The sequence below is a fragment of the Triturus cristatus genome, chromosome 12, assembly GCF_964204655.1.
Source record: "Triturus cristatus chromosome 12, aTriCri1.1, whole genome shotgun sequence".
Lineage (NCBI taxonomy): Eukaryota > Metazoa > Chordata > Amphibia > Caudata > Salamandridae > Triturus > Triturus cristatus.
Window position 1 is genome coordinate 673,206,693 of NC_140595.1, and position 27,306 is coordinate 673,233,998.

Genomic DNA, 27,306 nt, shown 5'->3' on the forward strand with positions numbered 1-27,306 from the left:
TCGAAATAAAGTATTTTGACTGACTGACTGATATACTGATCAGAATATGACACTAAGCATTGGCGATAAGAGTATGTAATATATGTCCAGAGGAGCGAGGTGCCTTGAATAACAATCAATTATGTCGCAATACTTTACTTTTGTTTGTTGGATATCTGATTGGTAATAACATATATAATAATGCCTGCTGATATGAGGGCAATTGCATATCTTCCTGTATGTACATCACTTACATAATGTTCAAGGGATATGGTGTACAAATAATGGTACACACAGTGTAAGCCTAAAGAAGCAGGTACTGTCACAAAAAATGCAAATCTCAACCACAACCACAAGCTGCACGAGGCAAAGAAATACACAACGTGCCTGTTAATAGATGTCCACAAGATGCCTACACTATCAGTCAATGGATGCACACATCAAAAAACTAATTCACACAAAGCTAGGCAAACATCCATTCAATTCAATCCAAACATTTGTATAAACTAAAACTAGACAGAGAGGACTCCTAGCCCTCGGACAGCTGGGTCGTGACTAAATCCCGAAAGTTAACTATTTACTCCTAGAAGCCTGTGGGAGTTCATGACAGAGACCAGAATGATTAAAAAACAGTATTGACAAAGCACATAAGTCCGACTTTAACACATCTGTAAGTCTATGTTCATTGATTGTTAGGTTGGAGAGTGTCTGGATGCTTGTGTGGGTGAACGTGGGAATATGTAAATGAATGGGTGAATGGGTGACAATGTGGGCACATCAATGGATGATAAGATGAGTGATTACCTGATTGAAATTATAGGAGTAAATGCACGCATGCACTTATGAATAAGAACTGTCGTGGGCGGCTCAATAAATGAGAGGATGTATAGGCAAGTGAGTTGATAGATGAATGTGTGAGAGAGCACATGAATATGAATATGAATAAGTGCATGGTTGGCTGAACTGGTGGAAGAGTGAGTGCCTTTGTTGATCCATCCTCCTGCTGCAGCCCAGAATGCCTGGTACAGGATGGCCAGCACTTTCAGACCCCGCACAGGATACACCCAAACAAACGGCACGTTGAATAGACTGAATCTGCTTTTCCATTTAAAAAAGCTAACAGAGCATAGAATGTTATGTGCTGCATGGGTTTCATTATCGGATAATTTGTCTCGAAGGACGACACGTGTTTCATTTGGAGAAGGAATGTGTTTTTTTAAATGTATGATTTTTTCTTAGAGGTTTGGTAAAGTGCCGCAGGTTTCCTCTCTGTCACTTCTCTGCCTGCAGACAGAACATTCAGTCCACAGGGTAATGAAGTTTAGGAGTCAATTTCTGAAGGTGTGCATAGTTCAGTTTTCTTCATCACAGTCCACATGTATAAAATACATCAATTGAAAAGTGCCTGAACAGTTCTGTTTTCATCTGTTCCTGAAGTGCACATAGTTGCAATGAGCTTCGATTTATTGCTTTCCACAGGTTCACTTTGGTTCCATTCAAACATAAGGAGGTCTGGTTCACCTATTGGAAAAGTAATGCAGGTAAGAGGTTATCAAGTACTGGTGTGCAGACCTGCTTCCCAACAGGAAATGGATTTTAATACTGATCACATGCACTGGGGTGTTGGCCTAATAGTGTTACAGTACTTGGGTCAGAGAACCCAGTCACATGTTAAAAAACAGACGAGAAAAGGGATAACCTTCGAGGCACTCTGAAAATTACTTGGTGGAATAACAATCCTACTGGCCTTACTCGAACTTGTTGACTGTGGCTGGATGGGAAGGGTTGGGCACATTCCACTCTAGATCCAGAAATCCCAGCCCACTTCTCATACATTTCTTGTAAGATGTTATAGCAAGGCTGCCTAGTTACTGCTTGGCTTATTTTCCATTGGCAGAGGAGCATTGTCAAATGCACTTTTCCTGAAGCCTGACCGGAATTGTCCCTGTGAATGTTTTTTGGGCAGTCGGAGTTTCTCTTTGTTGTGTATTTAAGAGGTTGTTCCGATAGAGAAGAGGTATCTTAAGAAAGTCAGGTCTCATCTTTGTGGAACTCATGCTTGCTAATGTTCTGCACATGCATTACTGAATCCACTTCCCTGGTCCCCTTCTGCTGTTGGGGGGGTGGGGGGGGGGGGCACACAGGTAACCATGTTCCCCACCGTAATGGGTTCAGGACATTTTAAAGCTTCTCTTAGTATGGGTATTGAATCATCCACAACGCATCATTGCAGGTTCCAATTTGTATCTTCATTGAGTAGTCCTTAGTAGCTTTTCAGAAATGCCCCATCGCACACTAATCATTAGTGTATGTTCAGATTTGGATCATTGATCAAACATATTGCCTTGAGATGCTTGGATTTGCCATAACATTCAGTTGTGATGAGTTTATGTTCATTTTCCCTATCACCCATTGACCTCAATTTCATACCAAGGGTGGAAGTGGAACTTCTATCTGAAAGCAAATATTTGCATGTACTCCATCACACAGAAATTGCGAGTGACTGCCCAGATTTCCTTAAGGAATGTTCAGGTGGCCAATCGCTCAGAATTCCTGTATGTTTAGATCTTCTCCAATACTCTTTAGCCCATTGTCCGAATATACATTTGCACCATCGCCCTGCAATTAGTGCATGTTAGATTGTACTATCTTGCTGTAACTGATTTTGTTTATGCTTACAAGCATAGTATGCCCCCTCCACGTGGGACGACACCTGGTGACCACACACCCTCAACAACCCTCCCACACCCATGAACAATGCCTGAAACCTCTGCATCATACTCAACTCCTCCCACACCATGAACCGACAGATTAATGCATATCTTCCACGTGCTTCAGGACCCTCAGCATACTCCGCAAGACCTTCAAGTGGATCCCCCCCAAAGCCAGGATGACCATCACTCACGGTCTCATAACAAGCAGGCTAGACTACGCGAATGCCCTCTACGCTAGAATCAACAAATCTCTACACCTCAAGCTCCGGACCATCCAGAACGCCACAGCCAGACGTGTCCTTGCAATCCCACAATAAGACCACATCACACAGCCCCTACAAGACCTCCACTGGCTCCCTGTCGAAAAGAGTGACCTTCAAGCTGCTCACTCATGCCTATAAATACCTCCACAATACCCCCCCCAATACCTCAATGAAAGAATCTCCTTCCACGACCCCAAGAGAAACTCTGCTCCGCCGACCTTGCCCTGGCAAAAATCCCTCGCATCCGGAGAGCCAGAATGGGAGGAAGAGCCTTCTCCTGCATCACGACCAGGAACTGGAACGAACTACCCCTCAGCATCAGAAGGACACCCTCACTGCAAGCATTCAGGAAGAGCCTCAAGACCTGGCTCTTCGGATGGCTCAGAGCTGTCCGATATCCCCCCGTGCCTTGACACCCTCATGTGTGCTTCACAAATCCCTGATTGATTGATCGATTGATGTTCAGACTTGCTAATCACTAACCACTCTTCAATGTATGTTCTGACTTTCACCCTTGCTAAACAGTCCTTGGAGCAGGCACAGATTTGCACCATCACTTCGTCATCCTTAGTCAATGTTGGGGTTTGCAGCCCCACTTATTCAATCTAAGTTCATGATCAGATTTGAACCTCACATCACTCAGTACAAATTCACGTGTTTTCAGATGTGCCTCATCTCTCAGAAAGTCATACTGCATGCCAATATTTGCACAATCACTTTCTGTTTCTCAGAACATTAGAAACTTGTAGCATTACACAGTAATATATGTGGGGTATTTGCACGATCACTCGGTTACCCTGAGTAACACTAGTCCAGTGACTCATCATCCTCTTACCCCACAGCATAGAATACACTATCCAATGACTGAAAAATGAATTACTATGAACTGTGTTTACTCCAGTGCCTTTTTTACTTGCATCGTAGAAAGGAAGATTGTCCTTAGGGTCAGTCAAATTTAGTAGCTGAAACAACTACATTGAACTGTGTTTACTCCAGTGCCTTTTTTACTTGCATCGTAGAAAGGAAGATTGTCCTTAGGGTCAGTCACTATTTAGTAGCTGAAACAACTACATTTCATGTTCTATACCTTTGTTTTGATGCTCAATCTGCAATGCACATTTTGTAAATCGTCACATTTATATTATTTGTGCTTCATTATTTTATAGTAATATTCAAAATACAAAGACTCTTACATGCAAGTGCTAGTAACAGCATACTCATTTGGCAGAAATGTGGTTGCTAACGCAAGCAGATAACTTCAAATCAGAACCCTACAGTCACTTACATCATAATTTGCATATTCTTCTCTATCCAAGTTACGCGTCACCAATACCTCTCCTGTGAGTTCATTGATTTTGAACACTCCTCTTGGCTCCTGATCCACTCCTTTTCCAGAAAGTCGAAATTTGGAGCCCTCTGGCATGGCAGTTGCTGTCACCTGTGAGACAAAGAAGTGTAATCACATTTAATTTCCATAGCATAATTTAAGAACATGATGCATTTGATGACATTTTGGTTTTTAATGTAAAATGTAAAAGCAAGGGACAGGTTAAAACAGGTAATGTCTCTCAGCAAGTTATTTAAAAATGAGAACCAGTATCCTCCTGGTGAAAATTACTTGAAATAGCATCAGGTGACATTTTGAAAAGTTTAATTTCTCATAGGAGATTTGGAAAGACCATGGGGCAGTCATTATGCTGCCTAAAATGCCATTGGATTGGCCATCCACTTTAGGCTGGCTGATGAATCCACCACATTTTACAGAGGTAGCATCTCTCCTCAAGACCACCAAGTCACCATGTCTTGAAAACCTTGCAAATGTCCATGGCATGAGGGAAGAAACACTCACGCTCTTAAGAGACATTCTTAATATGGCTACAGTAAATTTAAAGGCTTTTTGAGAATATATTTTAAGCTGCCACATTTAAGATAGCAAATTTCTCATTCTGGACAGGCATGTGGAAATTGTTGTTATAGCCAAAGAGCTGGCTGGGACTAGGTCGACATGAGCAGTTTTACTCTCAAACTGCCTTTTTTGCATGTTAAGTGGTATACCATTAGTACTTCTCAATACAAAATGGAATTAAAAAACCTACGTGTTTATTGTTTCGTATTGTTTTCTGTGTGACAATATCCACACACATGGTATATATCTTTGTTGTAAATGTGGGAATGACCAGGGTGAGTGGTGGGAAAATGGGGAATTATTACCTAAACAATTGGTGGGTAAGGGGATAATGTAACAAACAACAGGAACAACGTTACTTTCAGTAACTTTACACTTAAATGTATTCATTTGAGGGGATGGAGGCATGCAAGTCCACACTTAGGTGTAGATTCCTACTGGAAATGGTATATAATAGAAAAGCTCAAAGTTACACCAAGTTGCAGGAGCAGATCTACATTTGAGTAAATCTGCACAAACAAATGAGCCTACATGAATCATGCCTAGAAAAGTCACAAACTGGGTGGCAAGGATTAATTGCTTATTCTGCACAAGGGTAGCCTGAGACATTAATTAAATCTTCTCAGAAAGGTCCATTAACATTAGGAAACTTCTTTTCAAGTCTAACCCAAACACGTGGTGGGGCAAATCACCAACTGTATTTTGTAGAACTTGAAGGAGTAAAACAGCAGTACTACTCATGTACTCCAAAATGCAATTCACAAACCTGTGAGGGATAGTTTTTATTAAAATGCAAAAATAATTTAGTTCAAGTCACATGTGCAACATTAACATGCAATTATATTGAACTGTCTTAGACATGGCATCCTTGTCATGTTTCCCCTTTCTTTTTGCCTCTGCCTTCTGTATTATTGCTGTGTGCTGGACTTCGTTTTGTGGTGATCTAGATGTTTTGGGCACTTTGCCACTACTAATCAGTGTCAAAGTGCAAGGGCTCCCTATGTAAATTAAGTTATGGATTGGTGTTTCTGTGACTGGCATGTTTGATTTATTGTTAAGTCCCTAGTAAAGTGCACTGAGCTTGCCAGGGCCTGTAATTCAATGCTACTAAGTGGGCCTGCAGCACTGATTGTGCCACACACAGAAGTAGCCCTGTAAATGTATCTCAGACCTGCTACTGCATTGTCTGCACACAGTTTTTACTGCCATGACGACTGGGAAAGTGCACCCACTTGGCAAGCCCTAACCTTCCCTTTTATTACATGTGAGTCACCCCCAAGGTAAGGCCAAGGTACACCTATGGGCAGGGCTCAGTGTATGTGAAAGGTAGGACATGTACTTGTGTGTCTGACCAGCCTCTGCCCCTGCTGGAAAGAGCAATGGGGCCAGGTGGGGGGAATTTCGAAGGAGGATGACGAGGGAAAATTAAGTGAATAATTAATTTTCCCTCATCATCGTCCATTGAACTTCCCCCACCACCTGGCCCCACTGCCCAACCGCTCTTGCCAGCATGGGCCGCGGCTGTGTGTGACATGTCCTGACAGTGACATACAGTGTATTTCTTTTTTACTATGGTAAGGCTATCCGTCCCATAGGATTGAATGGGAGTTTATCTATAACATCTTATAAGTATACCTTACCATTGGGACAAGGTAGAAAGATGGAGTTTAGTATGCCTGAGCTCAGACTATAAAAATACATCTTTTAGTAAAGATGATTTCTATATTATGTGCTCGAAAATACCACTTTCAGAAAGGGGTATTTTTTTGCTTAGCCATCCTTTGTGCCTGTGCTGGTTTGTGGATTGACTGTCTGGCTTTGGAGTGACAGGGGCTGGGGATCTGCATTCTCTCAGACAGCGAGTCGGGGGCGTTGATGAATGTCCTGTCTTTCCTAGTTGACTCAGGGCTGGGCCGAATAGACCTGAGCTGCATTTAAAGTAGTGAGAAGAGATTCCCTTGCACCTAATTAGGCCTGGTCTACCTCGGACACTGCTGTCTCCACCTCCTGCCAGGAAGATCGGCCAAAGAGGACAGAACTGGTTTGGACTGAGCGCAGACACTCTCTGCCACAAGAGAGCAAAGGAAAATGGGTATAAATATTGGCGCCCAGACCCCAGGACTTAAGAACTCTCTTGGATCAAGGAACCTGCCAATAAGAAGAGCTGAGGAATATGTGAGACTGCCCCTTTGCTGTGTGCTTTGCTTTGTTGGTCTGCAGTAGCTGCTCCTGTCTTGGGCAGAGAAATGACTGGACTGAACTCTCAGTAACATTTTTCTGCTGAGTGTCTTCAAGGGCTTGAAGTAGAGCATGCTCCCTGCTCAAGAAGTCTAAGGAACGGCAAAGACTTTACCTAACTCTGGGTACCATCTCCGGGCCCGTGCGTTCCAGTTGCCACAGAGGGAAACCACAGTCCAACACCATCACCAGCACTGCTGGAGGCCCTGTGATTTGGAGACACCGCAGAGAGCATCGCCGCACTTCACTCCGCAACCATGCTCTCACCGATAATGATAACTGCCGCCACTGAGTAGCTGCTTGCAATTCGACCTGTGGGCACTGCACTCTACACCACCTAGGTTCACTCCGCCACCCTGGTCTCACCGACGACATTGAAAGCGGACATCAGCACCAGTGCCTGCACCATGGTTTGAGGGCACTGCTCATAAGTCACATGATGCACCATCCCACCCTACACTGCAGTCTGGTCCACCGATGCCAGCTCCCATCGACCGCCACCGCCACCGCCGCCTGCACCGTGACCTGTCAGCACAGCAACAAGCACTGCCCCACTTCGCACCGCTTTCCCAGTCTCACCAACTTCACTGGACGACCGTCACCGAACTGGTTCCTGCATCGCAACCTGAGTGCACCGCATGCTGCACCTCTCCACTTTACATCACAACAACGATGGTTGTCGCAACCAGTCCACACCGATGTGGTCGACTGGAACCAAAGGTACTGTTACAAGGCTTCTGACACAGACGCCGGTCCGCACCAATGTGATCGACTGAAACTGTTTGAATGTTGGACTGTCTTCAGCTCCGTGGTAGCCCAGAATAGAGCTACCAACTTCAAGGAGCTGCAGTTTTAAGATTATTCTTGCAAAGTGCATATTTTGATTATTGTATGTTGGATTTTTGTTGTTTCGGTCTTGTTTGGTTTAGATACAAATTACTTATTTTTCTTAACTGGTGTGGTGTCCATTTGTAGTGTTTTCTCTGTATTACTGTATGTGTGCACACATGCTTTACACACTGTCTCAGAGAAAAACCTGTCTGCTCAGGCCAAGCTACCAAGGGGGGAGCAGAGGTTGTTTTCTAAGGGTGTTACACCCTCACCCTGACTAGAAGGAAGGGTTTCTACTTGAACAAAGGTGCAAACCATTGCCAACTAGAGACCCCCATTTCTAACAAACTGACATGACATTAAAATGTGTAAAATGCAGTATGTAGTGTTACTTATTAGCCCTAGACCTCAAATTGTTTAAGCAAGCTCTATTTTACAAACAACAAAACCAAATGTGTTGACTTATGCACAAAATGTTTAAAAGTTAACCTTACTCTGACATGTCGTTAATAAAAGCTTTACATCACTTTTGCAGAATGTTCCTGATTAACAATGTTTTTGAAATGTTTGCTATAAACAATTTATTGCTAATTAAATAAAAGGAGTCCTTATTTCACACACTAAAAAGAAATTGTGGCTATTTTAACATATTTTACCTCATTATATAAGGAAGGGATATGGTGCTGGACATTATTTGTTGCAGTGGATGTTTCTATTTCACAAAGCCTATTGTTTAGCTAATAATAAATAATTGAATTTGAAGGTTAAGAATGTGATCATGCCCATGGGAAAGGAGGTCTACAAATCTAAAGGCCTCATACATAGAAAGTTTCAATAATGATTCATACTTGATGATAATTCTTTAAAAGTTCTTTCTCTGTGCTGAATCCTGAGAAAGGAAAAGGAGAGTCTGTTCTCAAAAGAACACCGAAAGCTGATTGGATGAAAGGATAAGAAGATGCAAGTGCAACTGTAAAAGTTTGTGTCAAATGTTTATATTAGTGGGCCTTCCCAGAGTAGGTTAACACTCAGCACTCAACACCGTATACTGAATGCCTTTTTTCCCAGACCCTTGTTCAATACCCTTTATGCTGGATGCTACCAGCTTTATGGTGAAGGCTGAACACTGGTTTGCTGTCCCTTTCTGAACTGATGGCTGGATGCAGTTGCTACTGTATCAGTCAATCAATCAAGCATGGCAAATCACCCGTGAGGTTCTGAAGCCCCTGGAGTTGCTAGCTGTGAAAAATGAGGCAAAAGCAGGAACAAGCACTCAGAAAAACAGGGGGAGAGGAAGGAGAAAAATAAAAAATAGGGAGCAAAAGCAGGAGAAAACACTCAGATAAACGTGGAGGAAAGAGGGTGGTGCAGCAGTACGGAAGAGCTAGGCCTGGTGCCTGCTCAATGAGGCCCTGCTGTGGCCTCCATGAAGTAGGTCCAGGGAGGAGGAAGAGGCACCAGAAGGTGGTGGGCGGGGCTAGACGAGAGGCAGGAAAACAGGCGTAGGTGTCAGTGGCAAATGTGGGAAAAAACAAGGAGAAACAGTGAAAAATGAGGGAAAAGCAGGAGAAAGCACTCAGAAAAATGAGGAGAAAGGACGGAGAAAGCAGTAAAATTGAGGCAACAGCAGGAAAAGGCAGGAGAAAGCACAAAAAAATGCAAATGCAGCAAGAGTACTCAAAAAACTGAGAAAGCAGTAAAATTCTAGGCAAAAGCAGAAAAAGTACTCAGAATAATGGGGAGGAAGCAGAGCATCTAACTCTCAATATTGACTGAATGTAGAAATAGTGTTGTGATATTAGTTTATGTGATGTATAGTGCCTGATCTTCTCAATCGAAGGCAAAGTTCTGTCACAGAGAAGTAAGAGACCAAAATCCGAGCAGGGATTAATCCTGTAGGTGTAAAATAGAGATGTTAAACTGTTATATATAAACTGATTTGCGCTCCATTTCCTACTTCCAAAGACCTATGCCTCTCCTGTCTTTTCTGTATGGAGATTGTTAAAAATGGGGGTCTCTAGTTGGCAGAGGTAGGTACCTTTTTCCAATTAGGGGCCCTTGCTTCTAGTCAGGGTAAGAGGGATACACTCCTAAAATGACCCCTCCTCACCCCCTTGATAGCTTGGCACGAGCAGGCAGGCTTATCTCAGAGGCAGTGTGTAAAGCATTTGTGAGCACATACAGAAACACAGTGAAAACACTACAAATGGACACCACACCAGTTTAGAAAAATAAGAAATCTTTATCTAAACAAGACTAAACAACAAAAATCCACAATACGGTATTAAGAATAAGCCTTTCAAATGGTAGAAATAGTTCAGTTCAATGCAAGTTGTAAATGCAACACTTTTCCCACAAAGTGCCTTAGATGCGTCACGCAAGCAAACAAAACAGTCACAGGGAAGGTGATGCTTTGTTCCTTACTGCAGCACAGGGGAGGTCATGCGTCTGTTCCTTACAGGAGAGGAGGGGATGTATCTGTTTTTTACTGCATTCCTGGGACAATGCGACAAGATGGCGCCTCGATGCGTGGCAACGATCCGGTGCGATGCGACAAAATGGCGGCTTCATGCAATGCGATGGTCCGGTATGATACGTGATCTTTTGCACCCGCGTGGGAAGGGTATGCTCAGACGTGAGTCCCTTGCTCTCCATGCCACTGGAATCAAGCTATCCTGGCTGACGAGGGCTGAAAGCCCGAAACCGGTCCTAGGATGCTTGTTTCCAGTCCAGGGAGGACCTGGCTTGGCAATTCGGGCTGGACTGTTCCCATGGGGCACAGGGTCAAGACTGATTTGCATATGGCTGGGTTCAAACTGGAATGGCATGGTGAGCAAAAAACGATGGATTTAGGCCCAGATCTCTGTACTGGGGTGAATGTATGACATTGTTCTGCATTCTGTCCATCAATTGTTGTTTTTGCATTTGTCACCCCGAGTGGGAAGGGTATGCTCAGACGTGAGTCCCTTGCTCTCCATGCCACTGGAATCAAGCTATCCTGGCTGACGAGGGCTGAAAGCCCGAAACCGGTCCTAGGATGCTTGTTTCCAGTCCAGGGAGGACCTGGCTTGGCAATTCGGGCTGGACTGTTCCCATGGGGCACAGGGTCAAGACTGATTTGCATATGGCTGGGTTCAAACTGGAATGGCATGGTGAGCAAAAAAACAATGGATTTAGGCCCAGATCTCTGTACTGGGGTGAATGTATGACATTGTTCTGCATTCTGTCCATCAATTGTTGTTTTTGCATTTGTCACCCCGAGTGGGAAGGGTATGCTCAGACGTGAGTCCCTTGCTCTCCATGCCACTGGAATCAAGCTATCCTGGCTGACGAGGGCTGAAAGCCCGAAACCGGTCCTAGGATGCTTGTTTCCAGTCCAGGGAGGACCTGGCTTGGCAATTCGGGCTGGACTGTTCCCATGGGGCACAGGGTCAAGACTGATTTGCATATGGCTGGGTTCAAACTGGAATGGCATGGTGAGCAAAAAAACGATGGATTTAGGCCCAAATCTCTGTACTGGGGTGAATGTATGACATTGTTCTGCATTCTGTCCATCAATTGTTGTTTTTGCATTTGTCACCCCGAGTGGGAAGGGTATGCTCAGACGTGAGTCCCTTGCTCTCCATGCCACTGGAATCAAGCTATCCTGGCTGACGAGGGCTGAAAGCCCGAAACCGGTCCTAGGATGCTTGTTTCCAGTCCAGGGAGGACCTGGCTTGGCAATTCGGGCTGGACTGTTCCCATGGGGCACAGGGTCAAGACTGATTTGCATATGGCTGGGTTCAAACTGGAATGGCATGGTAAGCAAAAAAACGATGGATTTAGGCCCAGATCTCTGTACTGGGGTGAATGTATGACATTGTTCTGCATTCTGTCCATCAATTGTTGTTTTTGCTTTTGCACCCGCACGGCAGGTGCTGTGACGGTCATCTCGACGATGTGTTGGGACCCTGTGGATGCGGTGCGTTACTTCCTGGTTGCTCGCGATGCGTCGGAACCAGGTGCAGATGCAGCATGCTTCTTCCCCATGGTTCGGCGATGCCTTGAGGATCGGTGCGTTTGCGACATGCTTCTTCTCCTTGAGTCGATCTTTCAGCTCTCAGCGACAAACAGTCTCTAGAGGTCCTAAAAAGCAGCAGGAACCTCTATGCAGGTTAGAATTCCCAGCAAGGAAACTCAAGGGAGCTGGTGGTGAAGTCTTTGTGTCCCTGAGACTTCAGACAGGAGGCAAGCTCAGTTTCAAGCCCTTTGATATCTTCCTCAAGATGACAAAGCAACAGCAAAGTCCTTTTCTCCTTTCCTTGGAAGCAAGTAGCCATTGCAGGCCAACCCCAAACAGCAAACAGCACAGGGGCAGTAATCTTCCTCAGCTTCTCCGGCTCTTCTCCTTGGCAAAGGTTCCTCTTGATTTCCCAGAAGTGATCTAAAGTTCTAGGGTCTGGGTCCCCATTTTCATACACACAAATTATTTGTTCTCTGAAGGCAGAGAGTGTCTGTACCCAGCCAAAACCAGTTCTGTACTCACTGGTGCAGCTTCCTGGCAGGAGGTGTAGACAGAATTGTTGAAAGTAGACCTGGCCCATGCAGGTGAAATGAAATCTCCTCCCCCTACTCTAAATTTAACCCAGGTCCCATTCAGTCGAGCCCTGACTCACCAGACTGCCAAAGCCGCTGCCCTCTCCCAGCTCCTGTCACTCACAAGCCAGACATGCAATACACAAACCTAGCAGAGGCACACTGGATAGTTAGGCAAGAAAACTTGTATGCTACATGGTCTGAATGATAAGCTTGAAATGGCCTGTTTTTTGCTGATTATTTTCGTGTATTTTACAGATGAACTGTTTTATTATTATTTTTGCAGAAATGTATGTTGGGTGTTTTCAAGCTTCACACATGTTTTTTAAAGAGACTGATATATCTTTAGAGATATACCATTAAGTCCTTTTCAATACGTTTTCAATATTATTCATCGACACATTTTGTTTATAGCAGTCTGAAATGGATTTGTCCTCAGATTGGCATGAAGCACTTAAATACCAGACAGGAGTTTAATTGATGTACATGGATTATATTGGTTTGGTTATGGATACACAGGTAGCTCACTTTGTTAAAGGTAGGCACACACACTCGTATTTTTCATAGAGTTCGAGCGATCTATCCAAAATTATTAATTATTAGTTTTCTTGTCCTGAATTTTTTGGATATAGTTTTTGATTCATTTTTATGCATTGGCTTCTTTTACAGTAATGTCTTTAATGTGGGGATCTAATTACATTAATACAAATCTAAGCGTTACATAACCGACTCGCTTAGTCAGTCCTTTATTTCGATTATATGAAGCGCATTCAATTCCCGCGCCATTTCCAGGTTAAAGTAATGCGTTAGAAGCAGTCAGAGTGTAGACAGCAAGCAAGAAGGAGGTGAAAGGAGCACGCCGATCGGGACAACCTAGTAAGTAGGAGCTGTTTTGAGAGTGGGCGCACTGGGGATGTGGTACGGATTGAGTTATAATCAACTCATTTTCGTGTCTTTTGCAGTTTGGCATAAAAATCAAGGACGAACTTTGGTTGAGGGTGGCATTAAAAGAAGTAAACCAAGGAGGTAAATTCTGTTTCTTTGCAAACAAACAAAGATGTATGATATAAACTTGGGCAGTAAAGGTGGTTTTCATCATTTTTACTTATAGAGTTGACACAAATGGCAAGTAACTGGACCAGTGTCAACAACTTAACGCTTGCGCTGGCACGAAGGCAACTAGGAAACCTTGGTTAATACAGTCTGTAGGATTGTCATTCTGGTATGTGAGTCACACTTTTAATTTATCAAAACAGCATTGGACTGTGATACATGTGAGATGGTATTAAGTCCACACCAGTGGTAGATCTTTATGTGGTTTGTTTTCATTTTTCAGAATAAAAATATTTGTCGTTTCATACCTGGATAGGTGATGCATTAGGTTATTTTTTTACTTTCAGAACATTTTGGATTATAAAGTGTAGCTCTATTACAACACAACACAAAATTTAAGTTTTGGTACAGGTTTTTCGGCACACACTGCAGATCTATTTTTGTTACTCACCGTTTGCGGTGTCTTCCACAAATTTCTCACATGATAAGCTTGAACGATCCAGATTTTTTATATTTTTTTTATTGTTAACCTGTGGGAAACGGGACTATCTCTGGTAAGACTGTAGAGTGAAATAATTTGTTACATTTTACACTGTCTCTTGATTAAGGAATCTATTTTGTTACTTTCAGTGTGCCCCTGTTGAAGGGTCTTCCCGAAATGTATTGGGATATGCAAACACTACATGGATTTGGATACTCGAAGAATCAACTCACACTTTTGATTTATTGTTCAATAAATATGAAATGTATATCACCATTATTATCTTAGCATAATTATTGATTGCAGGAGTAAATTTGACTTTGCATTGTGATTTGAACATTATGTTATTTGTAAACTCAATCTGTTAATCTACATAAAAAAAAACTATTTGTGCATAATAACCATTGTAATTATATAGCACCAATTTTTTTGGGGCAGGTGAAAAGCGCACCCTGTACTCATGCAACAATTCTTTGTTCCCATGTTATTTTGATTTACTTACCTGACAGGAGCTGGTCAGAGTAACAGGGTAGCGCCATTAAGAAGACAATTGATCACATAAAATAGAAGCTTTATACTTGCGGTGTGCAGGTTATAACCCCTTAACTAGGCAAGAAAACACCCACTTTCTAAAGGAAAATAGGAGGAGCTTAGGAAAATGTATGGAGGGGTTTGGGAGGGACATGATATTTCGGAGCACACACTCACAAAAAAGCAAGACAACTGCAATTCACCCAAAAACATTTTGCAACTTCTTATGGCACGAAATGTGTCAAAACAGGCTCAATCGTACTCCAACCTAGTCTCAGAGTAAGTCGAGCATCACACATGACCAATCTCTGGCAAACTAACACATTCCATAGAAAACAAATAAATACAATAACTCATAGTACTAATGTTTAATAAGTTAGGTCAGTTTGGAAAAAAAGTTACTACATTAATTAAATATTTAACTTTTCAAAAATGTTTACTAAATATTATATATAAATTAAAAGGTTAATGAGTGAGTATTTGTTGAAACTATGAATGAAAATTAATAATAAATTATATATATGTAAATTGTTTTGATATTTAATTCACATTTAATTTAAGGAGTTAATGTACTTTAACTTCATTACATTAGCTTACCATTAATTTTAATTATTTACAATTACTTTACAAATGTATTTTTCATAAAATATGTTTTGAAATAATGTATCAATAGTTCACAATATATGAACTCCATCCCACTGGCAGGGGTGAATCTCCACCACTTTACACTCATGAATGCATTGATACCTTGGTGAGGTTGTAGACATATAAGTCTAAGCGTAAGTCTCTATTCTGGAATGGTGAATAGCAAAAAATCTAAGGGTACCACCTAGTTAAAGGAGTAAATATATACGTAAGTAAATATGCACCTGCATATTTGTCACCACTAATTGGGCCCAAAGTAAATTAGTGCTCCTAGCGTTTTATACTGGGGGGATATGCAATTTAGAATATACATCACGTCCAGCCAAAGACTGAATTTTAATGGGGAATTACACATACACTTTTAAATTATATTTTAAAAAAAAGGCTCCATGGAGTATATGAGGCACAGGGTCAAGACTGATTTGCATATGGCTGGGTTCAAACTGTAACGGCATGGTGAGCAAAAAAACGATGGATTTAGGCTCAGATCTCTGTACTGGGGAGAATGTATGACATTGTTCTGCATTCTGTCCATCAACTGTTGTTTCTACATGGAGCATCCAACACATACTTATACTTGCTTAGTGTTAAAGAACAGGTAAATTTGCCTATTAACATGTTAAGATCCAGCATTAGGCAGACGAGACAACAGGAGTAATGTCATTTTGCGGCCAAGTGTGCTGTAGATTGCCATATGTGCTGTAGGTAGTACAGGGTGGATATAGACTGGAGTAACAGAATTTAAATTTCAACCTTTAATAAAAATAAGAAAGCTAATTTGGTGAAAGTAGTAGTTTAGCTAGCCTGTGGCAAACCATGCTATTTTAATCAGTGTTACCTGAATTTAGGTAAAATACACCTTTCGTATGCAGAAGCACAGGGTGGCTGAAGCACACACACACACGCCTCAGACCTAACAAGAGCGAAATTATATGTTATTTTAAATTCAAAATATGTTGGAATTTATGGGGGCAGAGCCATGGACATACCAAGCCATTTGAAATAAAAGAAAATATACATGTAAACATGGGAGATGTGTAGGCTTATCTTGGGTCCTCAATGACTTATGAAAAAGAAGGAATGACACTGGAATAAAGAGTTTTAAACATTGTGCTAGAAATACTGTAGCAAACTACTCTGAAATACCAGCAAGCTAAAATATATATATATATATATATATATATATATATATATATATATATATATATATATATATATATATATATATATATATATTCACAGAAAAAACCATAGGTTTCAGGCACGTTATAGTTAGGAATTAGCATTTAAAAAACCTCGGAAATTCACTGAAAAAACATAGGTTTCAGGGGTGTTATAGTTAGCTGGACTTTTCACTTGTACAAAACCATTGAAATTCCCCCGTTATAGTTAGTTCAGCTAACTATAACTCGCGCGCCCGCAATGCACTGCTGATGACGTCACATATTACATCACTCATGACATGGTCAGTGACATCACTCATGACATCACTGATGACATCTCAAATGACAAATCCTTGTGATAGAGTGGCAGACCTCCTCTCACCCTAATATAACCTTTGATACACACATTCAAAAATAGAGACTAAAATTTTCAAAACAATGGACATACCAATACCAGTTAAAACAACCTCTTCAGTAATTCTAAGATCCACATACACATCCACTCATTCACCAACAGTCCTATACAGTCACTCATACATGTACTCACTCATCATATGTACTCATACACCTATACATCCTGTTACACAATGCCACCCATCCATAGTTACTCACACACATAGTCACTCATGCTAATAAAGAATCAAACATATATTTACTTGCATATACAGTTATACACACACCACCACACTTACTTCTACGGAAACTTACACATACTTAGTCTTTTAAACAATCACTTATAGAAACACATACTTATTCATACAGGAACTCTTTCAATCTCTCACTCTCACATATACTCACTTATATACACCAATAGTCACATATACTAGTTTAAAACATATGTAGTTACTCATAAAGACACTATTGAGACAGTCATTCACTCACTAACACACCCATACACACACTCATCCACCCATACAGTCCTGCACACATGCTGGCTTCAACACATACAAACAGTGAGTCACTCATTCATGCACCTATGCACTACGTAATACCCCCCACCGAACCATGCAGACACTCAGACTGATACTCAAAAAAACAACTGATAACCTATATAGACACCCATGTAGCTACTCACCAACCCATGCAGCCACTTATACACAAAGTGAGAGACTGATACAGAAATTCACATATTTAAACATTACTCACTAAGCCATGTATTCACTACATCAGTGATGTCATCAGTGATGTCATTTGAGAAGTCATCAGTGATGTCATGAGGGATGTCACTGACCATGTCATGAGTGATGTAATATGTGACGTCATCAGCAGTGCATTGCGGGCGCGCGAGTTATAGTTAGCTGAACTAACTATAACGGGGGAATTTCAATGGTTTTGTACAAGTGAAAAGTCCAGCTAACTAAAACACCCCTGAAACCTATGGTTTTTTCAGTGAATTTCTGAGGTTTTTTAAATGCTAATTCCTAACTATAACGTGCCTGAAACCTATGGTTTTTTCTGTGAATTTCAAAGGTTTTTTAAATGCTAATTTCGAACTATGCCTACAGAGATAGGACATGTGAAGAAAGAAGAAAAAATGCACAGAAAGAAAAAAAAGAAGTGCAGAAAGAAGCAACAGAAGTCCTCAAAGACGAAGAAAACTGCAGGAAGAAGGATAACGTGCAGAAAGAACAAAAAGAAGAGCAGAAAGAATCCTTGTTGCAAAATCATCCTGTACCCTCAACTTTTTCAGATGGATACTGGTGGTAACTGAGTCTGACTAACCAGTCCTAGAGCCAGTGCTATGTTAAAAGACACTTAGAATACAGTGAAAACACCTACATACACTAGGGAACATTATGCGTTGGGGTCCCCCTGTGATTAGCATGACCTCCTCTGTAAGACCCTAGTATATAATAGGGCAGGGGCATTAAAACTACCTCTTAAAACAGGCCACAGGGCGTTTTTGCACACATTAACTCAGGCCCCTCCCCTCCCTTCACAACTGTGTAAACACGCCCTGTGTCCGTTTTTAGTTGGGAGATTAAGTTCATTTGAATCCTAAGGGTCCCTAGGGTCCAACTAGCCCACTAGGTACCTCCAGTAAGTGCCACAGAGCTGCGTTGCAGAGAGGTGTAAAAAGTGGCACAGCCTGGACCACCTCTCTGCAATGCAGCTCAGTGGCGCTTACTGGAAGCACTTGGTGGGCTAGTTAGCCCCCAGGGGCCCTCAGTATTGAAGGGAAATTATATCCCCAATTTAAAACGTGCCATAGTGCGTGTTTGCACACGTCACCTTAGGCCCCGTCCCCTCCCTTCACCACTGTGTAAACGCGCCCTGTGGCTGTTCTAAGTTGAAAGATTAAGTCCCCTTGAATCCTAAGGGTCCCTAGGGTCAAACTAGACCATTAGGTACCTCCAGTAAGCGCCACAGAGCTGCGTTGCAGAGAGGTGTAAAAAGGGGCTTGGCCTCAGAACACCTGTCTGCAGCGCAGCTCCCTGGCGCATACTGGAGATGCCTGTTGGGCTAGTTGGCCCTCAGGGACCCTCAGTATTGAAGAGGAATTAATTCCCCAACGTACAACTCGCCAGGGGGCGCGTTTGCAGAGTGCTGCAAGGAGGGAGCGTGGCCTCCGGCACGATGCCAGTCTTTTATTTATTTTAATTTTTTAAGAAGGGGGGCTGTGTGGTTCTCCTTCTTATTCTAATTTTTTGGCCCTGATGACCCCATCCCCCAGGGCCTGTCTCCTAATTATATTTTTTTGACCCCAATCCCCAGGGCCGGCCACTGTTTTTTATTATTTTTAAAAAATATATATTTATAGACACACCTAGGACATGCTGGACAAACCGTACGTACCTATCACCATGACGATTTGAGTGATATTCATTAAAAGGCGACTATGCATACAATGAATCCACGTGGAATGTATTTACACCACTAGTGAAGCTCTGACATGTCTGATGCCCTTCCGTGCCTAATCCCGGTAGACACCCTTGTCGTTTATTTATACAAACATGGGTAGCTATTGACGGGCACATTTAATACACATGCACACCAAGCCATTCAAAGGGGATTCGACAAAAATTCGACCAAAACTATGTAAGAAACCCCCCTCACGGTTAATAAAACACACATCCACTGCCGGATGTGTAATACTTTTTATTTTACTCTCTGGAAAGGGGACGAACATCACTTGAGAGTCACAGCGCGCTCCTGGCAGAGCCCAATGCTGTGTTACACCCACCATTACCTGCTGAGTGCCACACACCTCTGTGTTGTATTCCACCAGCTAGTGCATATGCTATGACACTCTCTAGCCCATGTGCACTGTAACACCACCCCGTGAATATGTCATGCCACACTTGTTTTCGCACAGGTTATATTGCCCCATCTAACGTGCCTTCCTCGATGCCTATGTTATAACGCACAGTGCTATGTCATACATATTACAATCTGGGATCCATATCTTTTTCACAGTGCATATGCAACGTTACACTCCCCAGCACATATTTTATATTACAACTTTAGAGACTAGTTAGGTTACACAACACTGCCCTGTGTATATTACACTCCAAGGCGCACATCGCATAGCACGCGCTAGTGCCTGTGCTATCTCGCGCTCTCCAATGAATCTGTCATTGCGCACAATGTATTGAATATTATATTTCACGCCCGGTTCATCTTATATCACACTTTTTGGTGCATAGTTTATACCATACACTATATCTAGTTTTTATTTTTCAATCGTGCTCTCAGGACTATGTTCTATATAACACTGTGTTCACCTACCCTTTTCACGGGCATTACATTTTGCGATAGGGGTGGAGGGTCAAGGGGTGTTTCTGCCAAGTGAGCCCAGAGTCACAGTCACAAACGTCCTCTTCTTCCTGAATAAAAGTGAGATTATGCTGCATACTTGTTCATATTTTAAGTAGTTCGCACAGACACACGTTTTAAAAACAATAAAGTTCCTAATACCCGCCTTCTCTGAACAGTTAGCTTGCTGCCCCATCCCCCTCCTCCCTATCCTCTGTTGTGTGAATCCATGGACTAGCCTCCTCCCTCCTGCCATGCATGGTCTGATGTGCTGCCACTGCCCTCAATTTACTATGATGTACCAGTCCCCTCCTCCTGCCCTCCATTGCCCAATTATATGCCCCATCATTGACCTCCTGCTTAAACTCTGTGCTTAGCTTGCTGCCCCTATTCTCCTTCCCCCTGCCCTCCGATGTCTTTGTGCATGCCCCTGCTCTATCCTTTTTGCCCACCATGTTCCATGGACCTGCCACTCCTATCTACTCTGAGTGTTCTGTTGAGCTGCCACTCCCCTCCCACCTGCCTAGTATTGTCAGATGACTGTAACCTGTCCCTGCCACCTCCACCCTGCCTGTCCACATGCCATGCCCCTATCCTCTTCCTCCTGTCCTACATGGTCCATTGTACTGCCACACCCTTCTGCCCTCCCTGGTCTGTTGTGCTGCAACTGCTCCTCCTGCCTGCCCCGTGCGGTCTGTTGTGAGGCCCCTTCCCCTGAACTTTCTGGTCTGTGCACGTGTCCTGACCCTCCCTTCTATCCTCCATCGTCCTTTGTGCATGCCCCTGCACCCTCCTTCTTGCCCATCATAGCCATTGTGCTGCCACTAACCCTCCCACTTGCCATGCATGGTTTTCTGTGCTGCCATGGCCCCTCCTACCTTCCCTGTGTGGTCAGTTAGCTGCCCCTGACCCCCTCCCACCTTCCCTCCATGGTCTGTGTGTATGCCATCACAGTCTCACTGTTGCTCTTCATGGTGTGTCTTGCTTCTAGTGCCCATCCTGCCTGACCTCCATGGCTATCTTGCTGCTCCTGTCCTGCCCCCTTGCCCCCAGCCCTCTGTTTACATAAGCAGACCCCTACTCCCTCCCTCCTGGCTTGTCTGTTCCATTGCAATGCCCCTGATCCGTCCCTCCTGCTCTTTATGGTCTGTTATGCTGCAGCTTTCTCTCCTGTCTGTCCATTATGGTCAGCTAGCTACCATTGCCTCTTGCCCCTCTGTTCTCTGTTGTCCATGTGCATGGTCCTGTCCCCTCCCTCTTGCTTTCTATGGATTGTTGTGCTGCACTCCCGTCCCGCATGCCCTGTGTGGTGTATTGTGCTGCTGCAAACCCTGATGCCTGCCCTGCAGGGTCAGTTTGGTGCACCTCTCCATGTCCCTCCTGTCCTCTGTTATCCAAGTCCATGTCCCTACCCCATTTCCTTCCATGATCCAATGTAACATACTTGTGAACATTTTGAACTTGGTAAGAGGGAGATTTTGAAAAAAAACTGGGGTATTGATTTTCCCCTTTGAGTTACATTGAAAAAGAGGAGATTGTAGACAGGAGACAGATCAAATAAAGCCCATTTGAGCTTAAAAACATTGGACATTTCCTGGCTGAATCGGGTCTGTTGGCATGTATGGTTGTACTACCATTGCCTCTTCCTTCTGCCCACAATGGTCTATTACATTGCCACAGCCTCTCTTGCAAGTCCTGTATTGTTGGTTTGTTGCCCCTGCCCCCCTTTCCACTGCCCTCCATAGTCTGTTGTGCTGCCACGGCCCTTCCTGCCTGCTCAGTGTGGTTAAATTGTTGCCGTTGCACCCTCCTACCTGCCTTTGATTTTTAGAGTCCGTGCCCCTGGCCTCTGCCTCTCAACAGTATCCTAATGAACAACTAAATTGCTAACATTCTATATTTATTACAAAAGTGTGGAACGCCTGACGTCATCTTGATGTAATCAAAACTGTAATACCTAGAGCATTTCCTTTAGAAATTACATATATGAGAGGGTCTTATTGGCATCAAAATTATGGTTAGTGCTCTAAAAGACTAAAATAAGGACATATTTTCTGAGTTTTAAATAGCGACAAAGCACTTTTAAATTATTTGTTATCTTTATGTTTTTTTATCCAGTTGACCACTTGATTAAATGTTGCACTTAGGGAGAGGATGTGGTGTTACTTCCAGAACTGCAGACTTTGCAACTGGGGAGCCAGGTTGGAGTTTCTGCTTCAGCTCGACATTCTGTGATTCTGGTCAAATCACTTAGTCTCCCCAAAATGAATTTGTTCTTGTGTGATGTAACCAATGCTCATGTAAAGCACTCCACTACCTGACAAGTCTGCACTATATAGCACTGCAAAAACACAAAATAATAAGTGTTTTGCACACTTCTGTCATTGGGCTATATTTGGGCTACATCTGGGTGATTTTGGGCTACATTTGGGCTCTTTTGTCTCCGGTGGCCATCTTGGGAGATTTATTTGTTATGAAGTTTCCTAATTTCCTCATGTACTGCAGTCTCCTCAGTAGGAAATGCTTTCAGTTTTTTACTTTGATTCCATCATGAAGGTATTCAGATATGTCACACATTTGCCATAAATTCTGAAAGTTAGCACTCTAGTTGCTCATTAGATCACTGTAGTAAAACTACTGTTCACCATGGAAGTCTGCTCCTGGTATTAAAAGTGCATGTTTCAGTCTGCATGTCAGAATTTTTTAATGAAATAGAAGAGGATTTGAGAAGTCACTCAAAATGTGCCCTCATTTTCTTTCTTCAGCATTAATCATAATTTCTATGGCAAAATGAACCCCCTCATTGTGTTCCTTTTTAAATTAAATGTTTTAAGTGTTACCAGTTAATTCCAATCAAGATGGCTTCAGGTGTGCCATACTTTTGGCATAATGAAGACAGTAAGCGCTCTAATTGTTTTTAAGAACACTCTGGGACATTCTGTCATTGGGCTATACTTGGGCTACATCTGGGTGATATTTGAGCTACATTTGGGCTCTTTTGTCTCTGGTGGCCATCTTGGGAGACTTATTTGTTATGAAGTTTCCTAATTTCCTCATTTACTGCAGTCTCCTCAGTAGGAAATACTTTCCGTTTTTTACTTTGATTCCATCAAGAAGGCATTCAGATGTGTCACACATTTGCCATAAATTCAGAATGTTAGCACTCTTTTTGCTCATTAGATCACTGTAGTAAAGCTACTGCTCACCAGGGAAAACTGCTGCTGGTATTGAAAGTGCATGTTTCAGTCTGCATGTCAGAATTTTTTAATGAAATAAAAGAGGATTTCAGAAGTCAAAATGTGCCCTAGTTTTTCTTTCTGCAGCACTAATCATACTTGTTATGGAAAAATGAACCCCCTCATTTTGTTCCTTTTTAAATTAAATGTTTTAAGAAGTACTTTAATCCAAGCAAGATGGCTTCAGGTGTGCCATACGTTTATAGTAGGACTGTTACCACTCTAGTTGTTCTTTGGAACCCTCTGGGAAGCTGCAGTAGAACACAAAGGAATCAACTGACAGTCTCTGCCCTTGTTGGATGTACATGTTTTACTGAGAATGTCACACTTCATTCTCACATGACTGAGAAAGATAATGTGAATTTACAGAAAATAAGCTTTCAGTTTAGCTTATAGATCACCTTCCAAACCTCTGTGGGAAAAGCATGAGAAAATATTTTTCTCTCAATCATGATATCCCAGCAGAAGGCTTTTTCACTTGGTGAAATCACCTTAGAACATACCACAATTCCTAAAATGAGTATGGTACCATCAACAAATGATTTATAATGTAACTAAAGTCTTAAAACCTTCTATTAACTGCAATGCTTTTTAATGAGGTGCTATCATGTATATTGGTCCCAAGATGGCTGCCAACACTTCTTGGATGAAGTGCTGACAGCCAATCAGATCTCAGGATGAGATGTGTGGTTAGGCTCCGCCCACATATATATATGATTTTACTTTTGATTTTCTCAGGAACTACTGAACAGATTGACACCAGACCTGCAAAAGGCACTTCCCTGAGCTGAGGACTACCTCTCTGCCAAATTTCAAGTAATTCTGTTCAGCCGTTCGGGCTGTACCTTGGACTAAAGGTCCCTATGGAAAATTGCATGGGGAAAACGCGTTTTGGGACCCCCTTTTTTCTCAGCCCCCGCTTGACGAATCCCCCCGAGACTTTCAGGGTAGGAGCGGAGCGGAGCACCCCACCTATTTTGAAAATTTCGCGAGGATTCGTCAACCGGCGCCAAAGTTATTCCAAATAGAATGTTGCGGATTTCCTATGGAAACACGGTCCTAACTATAACTATCTACTGGCGACCGCCAGTAGATAATATATATATATATATACACATATCTATATATATGAATATATATATATAAGTGTGGACTATACTTAACTTCATGTGTATGTGGCTTGGCGATATACATTGCTTCAAGAGATATATACCTGGATTGAAGAATTTTAAACCCATACTTACCGATATAGACTCCATGATAATTTGGTTGTGAATATTTGTGCTATGATTTTGTTGTAAAATATTTCTGTAGTTAATATTCTAACAAAAGGAGATCGAAATATACAATTGAACAAGTAATTATTGATACTTGCATGCATCCAAAGCAAACACAAGGAGATGATGGATGGAGCGCTGAAATTTTTCAGACACTCACCCTCAGTCACAGATCTAGGTTGAATTCATCATCGCTCTTTAGCTCACTTCACCACCCCAGTTCAGACCCAGCCATTTGCAAATCAGTCTTGATCCTGTTCCTTATGGGAACAGTCCAGCCCGAACTGCCAAGCCAGGTCTTCCCTGCACCAGAAACAGTAATTGTGGGACCAGTTTCGGGGTAACACTTCTCATCAGCTAGGCTAGCTTGAATACGGTGGCAAAGTGAGCAAGGGATCCAGGTTTTTGCATGCTCTTACAACTTAGAGCGTACAAAGCAAACACAAGGAGATGATGGACAGAGCACTGAAACTTTTCAGACACTCACCCCCAGTCTCAGACCTGGGTTGACTCCATCATCGTTCTTTAGCTCACTTCACCACCGCAGTTCAGACCTAGCCATATGCAAATCAGTTTTCACCCCCGTAAATTTTCAATACATATATTTCGGAACACAGCACAATCATCACGCCGCAATTTTGAACTTATCAGTGAACTAATCAGAGCAGGAATAAGAACTAGGGGTGTACAACGTGCTTAATTTCCCTATTGCAGTAGTACATGAAAATTTGGGTAAATCATGCAAAATTACCAAAAATGCAAATCTAGGATTTATGACTATATTATAGAGCGAACTGTGCCATTGCATCAATTTTTGACGAGAGGGCACGTGACACGCTACAATAATATTGCGTGAGGTCAGCATTGGTAGGTCAACCTATCAGAGTGCGGCCTAATTCGTCCGCAGCACAGTTCCTTCTGCCACAATTAGATGTGGAAGCAAATAAAAAGGTTAAGTTAACCAGCACTGCTCACACACGCAAACACGCACAGGCTGGACAGAATCACAAATAAATGTTGCCCTTTGACGTGAGCGCAGCCTCCGCCAGCCCATTTATTTCCGTAGCCGAGCTACATGTTCTTTTATTATAACAATTCTGAGCAGTAAATATTTCCAAACCAAGGTTAAGCCTAATATTTATGTCTTGCACTGAGTCATAGCTCAGGGAAAGCAAAGAATACATAATGAACCTGGAGTGGGTCACGTTTTCAAGCAATCAAGACACACATTTTTGTGCATAGCCTATTACCACAAATATGTCTGTTTGTTGCTCTGCTGTTGCTAAGAGGCCTCTGGACGTTTTGCGCAGCTGGGGTGCCATGGCACCCGGGCCCTACCGCGCTAATTGCTTTCTGGCTTCGAGAGGAGTTAGTGGCGGCATTCTATCGCGCTAAGTTAAACAGATGCTTATGAGGAGACAACAAGCAGTACAACATTTTTTCGTGAAGATTGGAGCATTGTTCCTTTGCTGCTGCACACATTCCCAATTAGATTGTTTGAAGTAACAGATGTTTCTGGTACAATCCTTGACTGACACAAAATTGCTAAACGTGATGATTCGATTCTTTCGAAAATCAAAATAACCAAGAGAATGAAATAATGTGGTGCTTTCCTATTTGAACAAAGGAAGAAAGAGCTAATGTTCACAGTACACATGCGCTGCTGTATTGTCTTGCCACTCAGAATCAAGCAGCCATTCCAGTTACACCTGTGCTTTGTGCATCGTTTGTTTTCAGTTGTTATGTTTCAGTTCATCCATTGTTCTACTCAGTTGCGGCTTGTGTCCCGTCAGAGTGGTGGGGCGAGGGGGAAGGAGGGTGGGACACAAGGCCGGACTGGCTACCGGGCGTTTTGGTGTGCTGCTGAGCTGGGGGCTGATTTCGTTGATGGGGACCTGCGTGTGCTGAAAACCATTTGTTTTGCTTTGTATATTTAGAAGCACACGCAGGTCCCCAAAAATGAAATCAGCCCCCACCGCAGTGAAATCAGCCCCCAGCTCAGAGGCACACCAAAACGCCCAGTAGCCAGTCCGGCCCTGTGTCCCACCCTCCTTCCCCCTCGCCCCGCCACTCTGATGGGACACAATCCACTACTGAGTAGAACAATGGATGAACTACAAAAACAAAGATAACAAAGAAAGGAGACAAAACAAAAATAATCTCCGCTCTTCTGCTCTGTTGTCACTAGCGCAGGCTCCCAGAATCCCCTGCAGCCAATCCTGTTGCTGCTTTCATGATGTGCAAAGCAGCGTCAGGATTGGTCTGAGCACTGAGGATTTGTGCTTGCAGTGATACTGGGAGCCTGTGCTTGCTCTGTCCAACCCAGCAATGCAGCTGGGGTTGGAGAAAGCTTCACTGCGCATGACGATTTGGCCGGCCTCAGACAGCCAGCTAAATTGTCATGCGCCCTTACAACAAGGCCCTGCTCACTACTTCCTTTCATGATGTCCCCACTCCAAGCCTCAGCTATTGTAAGAAAAAGAAAAATAAAATACACTTTTATTATCATTTTAATTTTAAAGTTTTGAGGGTGATGGGGGGTTGACACTCCTCCGCCATAGCGGAGGAGCCGCTGGTTCTACTTGTCATTTATGATCGTCTTTACTGTGGTAGTCCACACTGCTACATTGGAACGGTCAGCAAAGCAGAATTTGTATA

The 27,306-nt window shown here is 42.8% G+C and overlaps 1 protein-coding gene across 1 annotated transcript in view; it reads right to left on the bottom strand.

Annotated features, from left to right (window-relative positions):
* CDH13 (cadherin 13) overlaps positions 1-27,306 on the bottom strand; it is a 2,339,058-nt gene that overhangs the window by 1,327,415 nt on the left and 984,337 nt on the right. Inside the window, exon 5 of the mRNA XM_085638428.1 lies at positions 4,242-4,394. Coding sequence (XP_085494554.1) covers positions 4,242-4,394 — 153 coding nt within the window. The remainder of the gene's footprint in view (positions 1-4,241; positions 4,395-27,306) is intronic.